The sequence below is a fragment of the Juglans microcarpa x Juglans regia genome, chromosome 3D, assembly GCF_004785595.1.
Source record: "Juglans microcarpa x Juglans regia isolate MS1-56 chromosome 3D, Jm3101_v1.0, whole genome shotgun sequence".
NCBI classification, from domain to species: Eukaryota; Viridiplantae; Streptophyta; class Magnoliopsida; order Fagales; family Juglandaceae; genus Juglans; species Juglans microcarpa x Juglans regia.
This window is the reverse complement of record NC_054598.1, coordinates 34,664,428-34,677,129: the sequence shown is the minus strand read 5'-3', so window position 1 is coordinate 34,677,129 and position 12,702 is coordinate 34,664,428. Positions and strand designations below refer to the sequence as shown.

Here is a 12,702-nt window from a genome sequence, read left to right as displayed (position 1 = left end):
GTAACAAGTGACATAAAAATATGCACAGGTAATCTTCAATCAGCTCAAGAAAATAAAAAAAGGGACATAAATGGAGTTATTATGATAGATTTTCATTCTGAGCCAGCCACCCAAAACAAACATGTAAAAAGACATAACATGACAACCTTTGAGCATCTTCTCATACTGCCAATTTACTCCTATCAGATATAATAAAACAATGACATTCATATGATTAAAGTAAATCACATGCATTCTTCATAAATATCTAATTTTGATGCATTGTGTCTTATTAAACATTCAAAAGAACGCTTTTACACAACTGTAAAGAACCACTGCCACTCAATCCGCCCTGATCCTAGTGGCAACATGCAAGAATGATACAATAGAGTCTAGTTTCAAGAAAATGCAACAACGAGAATTCCTAGCAACATATGTTTCATGGTCATTCGCAGAAAACTATACAGAAACTACAAAACCATCGGCCATTCAACACTATCTTGGGCCAGATATCTGCTGTGAAGAGACAAAAGAAAAAATAGCATGCAAGCCACTTGTGTTTCTGGAGGCATTTGCTAGTAATGGATACGACGTAGAGCCATTTAGTTCCATTATTGTTGAAGCCTCAGTAAATCTACGCCCATAAAAGCGCAAGAAGTTCAGAGATTCTATAATTGGCTGAATGACAGGAATCCCACCTTCCAACATACCAACAACACTAACCATATTCGGCCTAAGTGCTGGTTCCTCATGGAGACAACACAAAGCGACACAAACTAATTTTTCCACCTCTTCGCTTGTCACCCTTCCTAGTAGCCTTGGGTCAGCAAGCTCCAAATACTTCCCTTGTTCATGCATCTCTAATGCAAATAGAGGATAATAACCAAATCCTGACCCTGATGATGAAGAAGAGTGGCCACCACCACTATCATTGTCATCCATGCTACGGCTTTGTGATCGTAACAAGCAATTTTTCCTTCCGCTGACAAGTTCAAGCAGCACCATTCCAAAACTGTAGACATCAGTCCTTTCAGAGATTGCAGAGTTGGTTAGCCATTCAGGTGCAAGATAGCCACGAGTGCCTCTCATTGTTGTGAACAGACCAGACTGTTCGGGGCTCAGAAGCTTTGAGAGCCCAAAATCGGAGATCTTTGCTTGAAGGTGGTCATCCAATAGAATGTTCTCAGGTTTGACATCACAATGGATGATTTTGTGTTCACATCCATTATGCAGATATGCAAGTCCGCGTGCTGTTCCAAGCGCTATATCAAATCTCTCTTGCCATTCTAAGACAGGTCCACTACCAAAGAGAGTCCGGTCCAGTGAGCCATGATTCATATATTCATAAACCAATAGCCGTTTTCTCCCTTGAGCACAAAACCCTTTCAGTCTAACCAAATTCACATGGTGAATATTTCCAATAACTGCAATCTCAGTGCAGAATTCTTTTCTCCCTTGAACGCCTAAATTGGTTATCTTCTTTATGGCCACAACAGTTTTATCTAGCAGTGTCCCCTTGTATACAGCACCAAATCCACCCAATCCAATCTGAGTCTTGAAATTATCAGTAGCCACCTCAAGCTCGTCATAGTCAAACCTTTTCGGCAAGCCTGGTATGTAGAAGTCATCCAGGTCTTCAGAAGAATGTGAGTTGCGGCGACCTAATTTTATTTCTTTAGACTTGGAGGGTCCCCATCTCTTCCACAAGAGAAAACCTAGAGCCCCTAACAGAAAGAATCCAGTGAAAGGTAAAAGCACCAGAGCAGCTACAGGAATCTTTTGTCTTCGACTGCTTACACCTGTAACACCATTTGTGCTTAGACCAGCAAGAACTTTGATGTAGCCTACCAGGTCATTTTCAGCATCATTGCTCGACATAACGGAACCCAGCTCATTTCCAAGCACATAGCAAGAACCAGTTGAGTTTCCATGGAAAAATCCTAAGCAAGAACAGTCCCCTGAGCACAGATCTTCACAAACTGACAGATTGACATGATATCTCAGAGGCTCAGAGAAATCATTAGCAAAATACTCTGTACCATAGCCAAGCCCCATATATGAAAAACCTGATGAGTTACAAGCAAATGGCAAATAGTAAGAGCCATTATTTGGCACACAATCCTGTGAGATAACATGGAAGCCCGTTGGACATGAACAGGATAGGCCACTGGATAGGCCATCATTACACAACCCAAGTCGGCCACATATGAACGGAGTTTTACAATCATCCGTTGGCCCAAAAAACTCCTGATCCCACTTCGTGCCAGAATATCTGCTGACCGTCAAGTGACCTGATGCACCCAACTTCGCAATTCGGAAGTCCGCTGGCGACAAGATCACCTGTATAACAACCAACGATTCATTTTGGCCAAAGAGATAAAGACCTGTTCTGTTTATTGTCATGTACTGCACAATATAGTTCGAGTTGATATAAGCCTCTGTATCCATTGACAATTTCCAATATGTTTGTTTGTGCCATTGCAGTAAGGCATCAGAAGTACTTATTGTGAGCCTGTAATCACCAGATGATAAGTTGTAATCCGATATAGCACTAGACAGATATGTCCCAACAGGTAAGTGTTGTCCAATCACAATTGTGTCGGTTGGATGGTGGAAACTTTCCCAAAGAGAACCATTGGAATGATCAAGTAAGACAAGATTACCCCACTCAGTTAATTTTAATGCATATACCGATGAAGGTAATGGAGGAGTTGACCATCTGAGTACACCGTCTTGATCAGCAATTGTAATCCCGTTGGTCGTAAGAGACACTGCACCAGAATCCGAGATGGGAGCATCACGGTTAGCAGACCAGATGATGGTGTTGGATTCCACATGGATGACACACAAGTAAAAGTTGGTTTTTTTAGCACCAGGATTCGAGATGGCAGATTTGAATGTGCCATTACGGGAGACCAAGAAAGCACCGTCTTCATCAATAAAGTGATATTCCGTAGCGGTTAAATTTGGGTATATGAACTCTGAGGATAGAAAACCAGAGACAAGAGGATAGACTAAGAAGAAGGTGGGAAAAAATAAGGAGTATCCCATGCAGAGCTTTTATGGAATGTAGAATAGATAAGTGAGTAGGGTCAGATGAAGGGCGCAATGGTGAAGGGAAAGATGGTTTGCTCTGGTTTCCTTCATTTCTTTCCTCCGAATACCGATTTGGTTTTGTGTTGACAATGAAACTGTCTCTCTCTTCACCAACTTGAGCCTAATTGGTGGCCAAGGATATGTTTATTCAATGATAACGTCAGCTGGGGATGCAAGATATAATAGTTTTTAAGTACTGGTCAAACCCGAGTGCATATTTATTTATTCTAAGAAGATTGGTGTTTCATGCATTAACACCCTTCATCACCTATATCATTGCCTCTCACTATGTCGGTTCATTAACTGCTGCACGCACAATCATCGACCCAGCTCTATTAAGTTATTATCAATAATGTGGGTCTAAGACGCCATTTGGACCTATCGTGGTATTTTTTTATTCTAAGATGAATGGTGTACACTGGATCGTGATCTATTGCCCTTGAGAATTTCCTATTTACACATATCCTAATCGAGTGATCAATAATCTCTCTTTTTTTTTTTTATAAGTAATCGAGTGATCAATTATCTCTAAGATTCCCTTCTTTTTTCTCTTCTTTCTGTTTTACTACTGTCATTATAATCATTTTCATCATGATTATTATTATTATTTTTTTATTATTGATGGTTGATAAATAAACAACACCTACCATTCCAACGAATAAAATAAAGATAGCCCACTTGATGGAGAGAAACCATCAAACATATGGTCTGAATAATAAACTATTATTATTTGGTTCAACTAGTGGAAATTAAAATCTACCTCAACTCAACTCATCTTATTATTATAATTTTCTCAATTCTCACATAAAATATAATAACCAATTCAACTTTTTCAAATTTTAAAACAACTTTATTAAATTTTTACACAAAATATAATAAATAATTTAACTTTTATTTTACTATTCACAAATTATCTCAATCCATCTTAATTCATTTTTAAATCCAAACCACTCTTACGACGCCTGCGTCAGTTCCAACGCGGCCTAGCTACAAGCAAAGGACCAGAAATAAATAAATACTCGTTAGAGATAACTGATTACAATAACAACAACAGGATAATAATAATTTAGTCATAATTATTGATAGACACGCAACACATTACTCCAACAAAGAAAATTAAAAAACAAAAACCACTTGATTGAGTGAACCCATCAAACATACGGTATGCGTGTTAAACAATCCAAGTAAAAACACACTACCTGTTGGGTAACGGTGCTACCGCCCCTAAGAGCCGAAAACGACTGCACCGCACGAGCAATCCCGACCAGGTCAATCTGAAAATCGCCTAAAGAAGCGGCAGTCTTCGTAAGCGACAATGTCTTGCCAAACATGCCAAGAATAAGAATTGGCTCTGGATTTAGCTTCTGCGGAGAAATGAACAAGATTTCCAAACCGATGAGGAAAATCGAGTAAAAGGACGCTTGAGAAGAGCCGAAGGCAGAGAAGGACAAATGAGAACTCGTAGAGGACGATTATTTTGGAAACACAGTGGTCATTGAAGGAGTTCCGAGAACATCCCAATAGGGAGGGGTGTTGTCAAGACTGATGAATTAAATAGCAAGAATTTGATATTTGAGGTACAACACCTCCAACTTGCAAATTACTTCAAATACTGTGTGGGTCGAGAATGTAGTGAGGATGCAGACAGACATCACGGTAGTGGGAAGGAGAAGAATGACAGGAAGGATAATCGGTCGGTCAGGACCGACCGTTTTGGTCCGGACCGAGACTGAGACCGGTCGGTCTCGGTCCACGGTTTAGAAGACCGAAAAGTTTCGGTCCGGTCCACAGTTTAGGATTTTCCGGACCGGACCGGGCCGAATAAAAAATAAAAATAAAAAAATATTATATATATTATTTATATAATAATTATACAATTAACAATATAAAATTTTAAATATGTTATTAATACTTGTTAATATTCTATAAATTAATAATATTTTATATATATTTTCATCTAACCTATCACTATTAACAATATAAAATTTTAAATATGTTATTAACATTTGTTAATATTCTATGAATTAATTAATATATAATATCAATTAGTTAATTATATAGTAATTATATAAATTAACAATGTAATTTTGATCTAATTTATTATCATTGACCATATAAAATATTTTTTTATTGAGTTTGTTACATAATCCACATTAATAAGTCACTTAGTTTAATTTAGTATTTTAAATAAATTTTTGTTATTATTGATTTAAAAAAAAAAAAGAAAAAAAATAGGCCGGACCGAATGGACCGACCGGATTGATAGCTACCAGTCCGGTCCCTACGGGTGTTCTGTCCGGTTCGGTCCGAAAAAATGATGGACTGAAAATGTTCGGTCCATCGCCAGACCGGACCGACCGATTTGCACCCCTAGGAAGTGATGATTAAATTCGTTAAACCTTGTAGTGTTACGTGTCGTTTTAGTTAGTACGAATTGTGTCATTTAGAATACGTTGATTTCTGTAATGAGAGATGCTAAGGACCAGTCGGGTGTTACATGTTGTTTTACACCAGTGAATAAATACCCGCCACGTATAACTTTCAACAATATTGAGAAAAGAACTGCATGTAGCAGATCACAACTTTTGTGTTCCCCTCATAGACTGTGTGCCTGAGATCTCTCTCTTCTCTTCTCCAGTTTTCTCTTCTCTCTCCTCCTCCCCCCATCCCCGTAGGCCTCAACTCACCAAACCATTCTGGAACCTCTCCGCTAAATGAATTTCCCTGCAAACTCATAAAAGCCCATTTACTAAGTCTCTACATCGACTCTGGAAGGCTCCCTAAAAGGAAGTTCTCACTAAAATCAACCAACTTCAAAAGAAAACAACATCCAATATCCTAGGGAAGCTTCCCGGACAAACGGTTCTTGCTTAAATCTATCGCCCTCAAATCATACAATTTCCAATTCCTTTAGGAACCCCTCCCTCCATCAAATTATCTAAAAAATCAAGCGACTAAAGCGTCCTCAGAAACCACATTCCGGTGGGTAATTTCCCAGAAAGCTGATTAGAAGACAACTTAACCAACCCCAATGTCAAGTACAAGCTCAAAGACTAGGAATAGTTCCTGTGAGACTGTTCCTAGCCAAAGAGCCCGATTTCAAGGACCCACATTGCTGAAATAGACCCTCTGGAATCAACCCAGAGAGTTCGTTCTCGCTCAAGTCAACAACTTGCAAACTCCCAAGGCAAGCAAGATCAGGGTTTATAGTCCCTGTGAAGTTGTTCTTGGAAAGAGATAGAGCTCGAAGGAATTGCAACCTCAGGAGGCCCCGATCGATGTGCCCAAAAGAGAGAACCTGTCTAGGACGAGCTTGGAGACCCAATTGGTCTTGGGATCTCATTTGACTCCGACCCAGTCGCATGGACTGTCATCGTCTTCTTTCCGTGAAACAAGCTTGCCCTTTGGGTCTTCAAGACCATCCTTGAATACAATCAAGTCCAAAACATCGTCGTTGAAAACCGGGTCTAGAGAACGCACGAGAGCAACAGCAAATAGAAGTAAAAGGACCACTTTGTGGAGCATTTCTCAAATGAACTCAATCTCACTCACTGACTTAGGAAGGTTACTATCGGTACTGAAACCATAATGAAGCTTAATGCAATGAGAGGAGGCAAAAAGAAAGGAACAACTGCAAATTCATTGAATAAACAACTCATACTAATGGTGAAGAGCTTAAAAACAGACAGACCAATCAGGAAAAATTTAAAAATATATAATTTGGGCGAAGAATCGAACACTAAGTTTCTGTCTGGAAGTCACTGAGGAGGAGCCGGAACCTGGCACATGTGGCTGGATTCGAGAAGTTTGGAAATGACTCACATGGTTTATATTATATATATATATATATATATATATATATATATCTGAAGATGACATGGTTTGAAAATGAGCAGAACCAGGGAGAGGAGAATCGAAAGGGGAGAGGGAGAATCGGGGAGAAAAGAGGGAAAGTAAAGTTGATTCAATAAGGTGTGGCTCATTGTAAGACAAATACACCTCATACATGTTGAAATCCTATTGGCTTATGTGAATATGAGTATCGTACCCGACCATTTCTGAGCTTTTCTCTTCTGTAATAGGTAGAGTGACAGTTATATATATATATATATATATATATATATATATATATATATAAGAGGGGAGATTTCGAACTCAGGTTTTCTATTTGGAGAACTGGTTCATATGGAATTAGGCCATCAGACTCTTAGCTTGAATGATGGTCGTTTTGATATGTTGTTTATGAAATGATAAAGAATTGTGTCGTATAGCAAGAGGAACAAGTATGTTATTAATGAGAAGGAAAAAATGAGGGAAATCATCTCTCGAATGGCATTCAACCTGTTCTTTCTCTCTTCTCTGTATAATTCTTGATTCTTGGAGATTGACTATCTCAAATTCAGACATATGAATGGCCCATTTGGTATCTGTTGTCATGATGGAGGGAACTCAATCATATATTCAAATTATTGATTTGGTGAATCATTTTCGACAACAAGAAAGACAACAAAAGCAAATTGAGGATATAATTGCTATTTTAGTGCAACAACAGGAGGCAGCCTGTGTAGATAGGGAAAGTCAAGATAAGAGATTTAATAAAATGTTGTAGCAAATATCAAGAATTTTGATTAATGGTTTCGTGGGTAATGAAGCAACAACGAGGAATTTTCATGATACTCACACTTTTGTCATGAGAGGTGAAGTCAACGAAGGGGGTGTGAGATACATTATTGAGACACATTTGACATGGGTTTTACCAAGGGAATTAAGTTAGAATTTCCAAGGTTTGGATGTAAGAACCTGTTAGCTTGGGTTTACAAGACAAATCAATATTTCTTGTATCATCAAGTTCCTCTTAGCCAAATAATTTCCATAGCCTCATTCCATATGGATGAAGATGCCTTAATCTGGTTTTGGGATGCTAGTGAGGCACGAGCTTTTTGTTTGCAAGAGGTGTTTGTGTAGGCTGTTCAAATCAGGTTTGGGTCATCTCCCTATGATTATCCAATGAAAACTCTTACAAGGTTTAATCAAGTTAGTACCGTTGTTGCTTATAAAACCAAGTTTGAAGTACTTTATAATAGAATTATGGGTATTTCTGAAAAGAATAAACTTAGTTGTTTCTTGAATGGGTTAAGGAATGAAATTAGGTTACTTGTTAGGATATTGAATCCTACAACTCTGAATGATGCATTTGGGTTCGCCAAAATCCAAGAACAATATGTGTGGAGTACATGACGACCTTGGAGGAATGGGTCTATTGACTCTAATCAGCAAGGGTTTAAGTCTAGCCAAATTGGTTCTATCTTAGGAACCCCTAAAACTCAACCAGTAACAAAGATGCCCTATCAAAAGGTTACTGAGACAAAGATGCAGGGATGTAGGAAGAATGGTCTTTGCTATTTTTGTGAGGGAAAGTAGCATCAAGGGCATAAGTGTATTAAGTCAAGATTGTACTTGTTAGAGGAAATGAAGTTGTTTGATAGTATTGTTTGTGAAACTGGCTAGGAACAAGAACATTTGAAGAATTTTCTAGAGGAAGTAGTGGAGGAGTGTGGGGAGATTGCCTCAATTTCACTTTAGACTATAGTGGGTACCCGAAGCCCTAAAATAATGAGGGTAGTGGGATAACTGAAGAACAAAAGAATGGTTTTCTTAGTAGATACTAGTTGTAGCCATAATTTTGTATATATTTCAGTAGCTTGTATGTGTAGTTTGTTTATCTAGAAATCTCATTCAATTCAAATGAGGGTAGCCAATGGAGAAGTGTTGAATAGTGAAGGAAAAATGTACATCAGTTGTGATACAAATGCAAGGTAGAACCTTTACCATTGATTTCTTTATACTCACTAGGAGGGTGTAATGTAATCTTAGGAGTGCAATAGTTATTTTCATTGGGTCCAAATCTTTGGGACTTTGTGGAGCAAAAGATGGAGTTTACTTACAAATGAGGTTGACATGTCTAAAAGGTCTCACATCCACTTGCAATAGATGATAAAGAGATTTTCAAAATCTCTGAAATTGAGCAAAAGGGTCTGCTGCTACAGTTGATTTCAAGGGGGACCCAAGAACCTGTTGCTAATGACTGTGAGGTTGTTTTTTAGCTATTGGGATAGTTTAGTAAGGTCTTTGAGGAACCAGGGTTTATCTCCTCAGAGGTTTCATGACCATCAAATACCATTGAAACATCTATCATTACCAGTGAATGTGAGGCCTTATCGATGCCCTTATTATAAAAACACTAAGATTGAAAAAATTATTAAAAAAACTGTTAGAATCTGGGGTGATTAAACCAAGTCAGTCCACATTATCTTCTCTTTTTTTGTTGGTGAGGAAAGCTGATGGCACATGGAGGATGTGCATCGACTATAGGTTGTTGAATGAAGTTACTGTTAAAGACAAATATCCCATAACTGTTGTGGATACATTCAGTGTCTTCTCTGATCTAGATTTAAGGTCAAGGTATCGCCAAATCTGTATGAAGAATGAAGACATTCACAAGACAACATTCAGGACACATGAAGGTTATTATGGGTGTCTTGTAATGCTTTTTGGGCTTACTAAGGCACCTTCCACATTTCAATGACTTATGAATGATGTATTTAAGCATTTTTTAAGGCAATTTGTCATTTTTTTATGACATAATTGTTGTAAACAAGGATTCACAATCCATTTGGTGCATTTATGCACTATCTTGCAGACTTTAGAGAAGTATCAATTGTATGCTAAGATATCAAAATGTCGATTTGCATGTTCTGAAATTGAATAGTTGGGCTTCTAAAGTAGGGTTTAGAGTTGACCCTAAGAAGCTGGAGTCTATGGTAAATTGGCTAGTCCCTAAGAATGTGAAGTCACTTAGGGGCTTCTTAGATCTGACATGTACTATAGAAGATTTATTAAGGGTTATGGTCAAATAACTGCTCTTTTGACAACCTTGTTGAAGAAAGATGCATTTTTGTGAACTGAAGCAGCAACTGAGTCATTTAATCAACTCGAGTTATTAGTCACAAACCCACAAGTGTTATCATTGGTAGACTTTACTGAAGTTTTTGTGATAGAGTGTGATGCTTGTGGAAATGTTGTTTTGATGGAGGAGGAAAAACCTTTGGATTTTCAATGTCAGGCTATAAAAGGTAAGAATTTGTAGTTATCTACCTATGAAAAAGAATTATTGGCTTTAGTCATAGCACTTAAAAAATGGAGACCTTATTGAATTGGACATTTATTTATAATCAGAATTGATCACCACAACCTAAAGTACTTGTTAGAACAGAAAGGTGGTACATCTGCTCAACAAAAATGGATATCCAAATTGCTTTAATATGAATTTTGCATCAAGTATAAAAATGACGTAAAAAATAAGATAGTTGATGCCTTGTCTAGAAAGAACATGTATCTTTGGCAGCCATCACCTTTCCAACTCCAACTTAGCTTAAAGAGCTAAAAGTTGCATATAAAGAAATCAAGTGGTACAATAGTAGCATAGTATGTTGAAAGAAGAGCCTCTTCCTCTAGTTCTTCTTTTACTTTTAAGCATAACCATTTGTTTAAGAATAGAATGAATTATATTTCTAATTGTCCTGAGTTAAAGAAAATTCTACATTTTGTCCATGCCAGCCCCTTGCAGGACATTCTGGGTTTCACAAATCTTTACAACGTGCAAGGGCTGATTTCTATTGACCTTGCTTGAAGACAAAAGTTAAGAAATTTATTAGAGAATGTGAAGTGCGCCAGAGAAACAAGGTAGAAAATGTACATACTGCTGGTTTATTACACCCTTTGCCACTTCCACAGTTGATATGGACAGATATTTCAATAGATTTTGTAGAAGGCCTACCTATTTCAAAGGGATATTCTGTCATTATGGTGGTGGTGGACAAATTATCAAAAAATAAGGTACAGAAGCCAAGGTAGCCTCCCTATTTTTAGACAATGTTTTTAAACTGCATGGCATTCCTAAAAGCATTGTTTCAAATAGAGGGTCCACATTTAATAGTTCTTTTCGGAGAGAGTTGTTTAAGTTGTAAAAAGCGAATTTGTCTTACTTTTCTACTTATCACCCTCAGAGTGATGGCTAGACTGAGCCTGTTAACAATTACTTAGAGCATTTCTTGAGCAGTTTTTCAAGTGACAAACCTCGGCTATGGTTCCTTATCGAGGTACAACGCCACCTTTCATTCATCCACCCAACTCACATCTTATTAAGTTGTCTATGGTATGCCTCCTACCAAGTTACAGACACACATACTAGGGTTTACACCTAATCAGATAGTTGATGAATTGTTGAAAACTAGAGACCAAATTATGACAACCTTGAAGACTAAATTGTTGGTTGGTCAATAGAGGATGAAGCTACAATATGACAAGCATAGAACTAAAGGGAGTTTACAGAGGGTGATTGAGTTTATCTCACGCTTCAGCCTTATAGACAGCACCACTCTTGCAGCTTGGCGAAATTTGAAACTCTCACCAAGGTTTTTTGGCCCATTGCAGATAACTAAGAGGATTATTAGGGTGGCTTACAGACTTTATCTTCCTTTACACACTCTACTTCATCACGTGTTCCATGTGTCACCTCTCTCTACCATGTGTCACCTCTCTCTACCATTCCACCAGTTGATCTGCATGGAGAATTAATGCTTGAGCCTGAGCAAATCCTTTAGCGTCGAAGTTGGGAGGTAAACAATAGAGCCATGACTAAGGTGTTAGTGCAGTGGCAGGATGCTAGTGTTGAGAATGCTACTTGGGAGATTTATTGGTAGCTTAGCAAGAGATTTTCTTATCCTGTGGGCAAGGTGTTTTGAATGGGAAGGGTGTGTCGTGGGTCGAGAATGAAACTGAAAAGGATGCATTCAGACAGCACAGCAACGAGAATGAGAAAGAAAGAAAGGAAGTGGCAGTTAAATTCGTTAAACCTTGTAGTGTTACGATGTCGTTTTGATTAGTAAGAACAGTGTCATTTAGTATATGTTGATTTATGTAATAAGTCGAGTTACGTTGTCTTGATTTTTTTTTCCTGTAAAAATGTGGTACGATGTCGTATAGCACGAGGAACAAGTCTGCTTTAAATGAGAAGAAAAAATTAGGGTAACCATCTCTCGAATTGCATTAAAACTATTCTTTGTCTCTCTTCTCTCTTCCCTTTCTCTCTTTGTAATTCTTGATTTTTAGAGATTAACTATTATGAATTCAGTAATCTGAAGGGACCATGACTCTATTGACTACAAGTGACCCACATGGCTCACGACACAAAACATACAAAATAAATATATACATGACTAAACAAGAACATACAGATTGTAAATTAACACATGAAATAAGCGGTGACCATAAGATCTTATGGAGGGTTGAGATTCACTTGGACATTTAGACACATGACAAGACCCCCTTCCTTCGGGAACCTTGTCCACAAGGTACCCAAACTTCATTTTGAAATCCCTAATTTCCTCCCATGTAGTCTCATTTTTTGTTGTTTCCAATCTATTATGCCACTTGAGGCACCGCTGTAGGATCTTTTCTAGCTTGGGGAGGAGTGAGCCATCATCATTGGTTGGAGATAGCTTCGGTTGTGGAATGGAAAAGGATCCTGAGTGTTTCTATAGGCAAGAAAGATGGAAGATTCGGAGG

General features: G+C 38.0%; 1 protein-coding gene across 1 annotated transcript; it reads right to left on the bottom strand.

The window, feature by feature from the left end:
• Positions 1–236: 236 nt before the first annotated feature.
• LOC121256651 (G-type lectin S-receptor-like serine/threonine-protein kinase At5g35370) lies at positions 237–3,178 on the bottom strand. Its single transcript, XM_041157497.1, has one exon. The coding sequence runs from the start codon at positions 3,028–3,030 to the stop codon at positions 475–477; it is 2,556 nt and encodes an 851-aa protein (XP_041013431.1). The 5' UTR covers positions 3,031–3,178; the 3' UTR covers positions 237–474.
• Positions 3,179–12,702: the final 9,524 nt, after the last annotated feature.

Coding starts and splice junctions, on each gene's coding strand:
- LOC121256651 (XM_041157497.1), bottom strand. CDS start 3,030: ATGGGATACTCCTTATTTTTTCCCACCTTCTTCTTAGTCTATCCTCTT.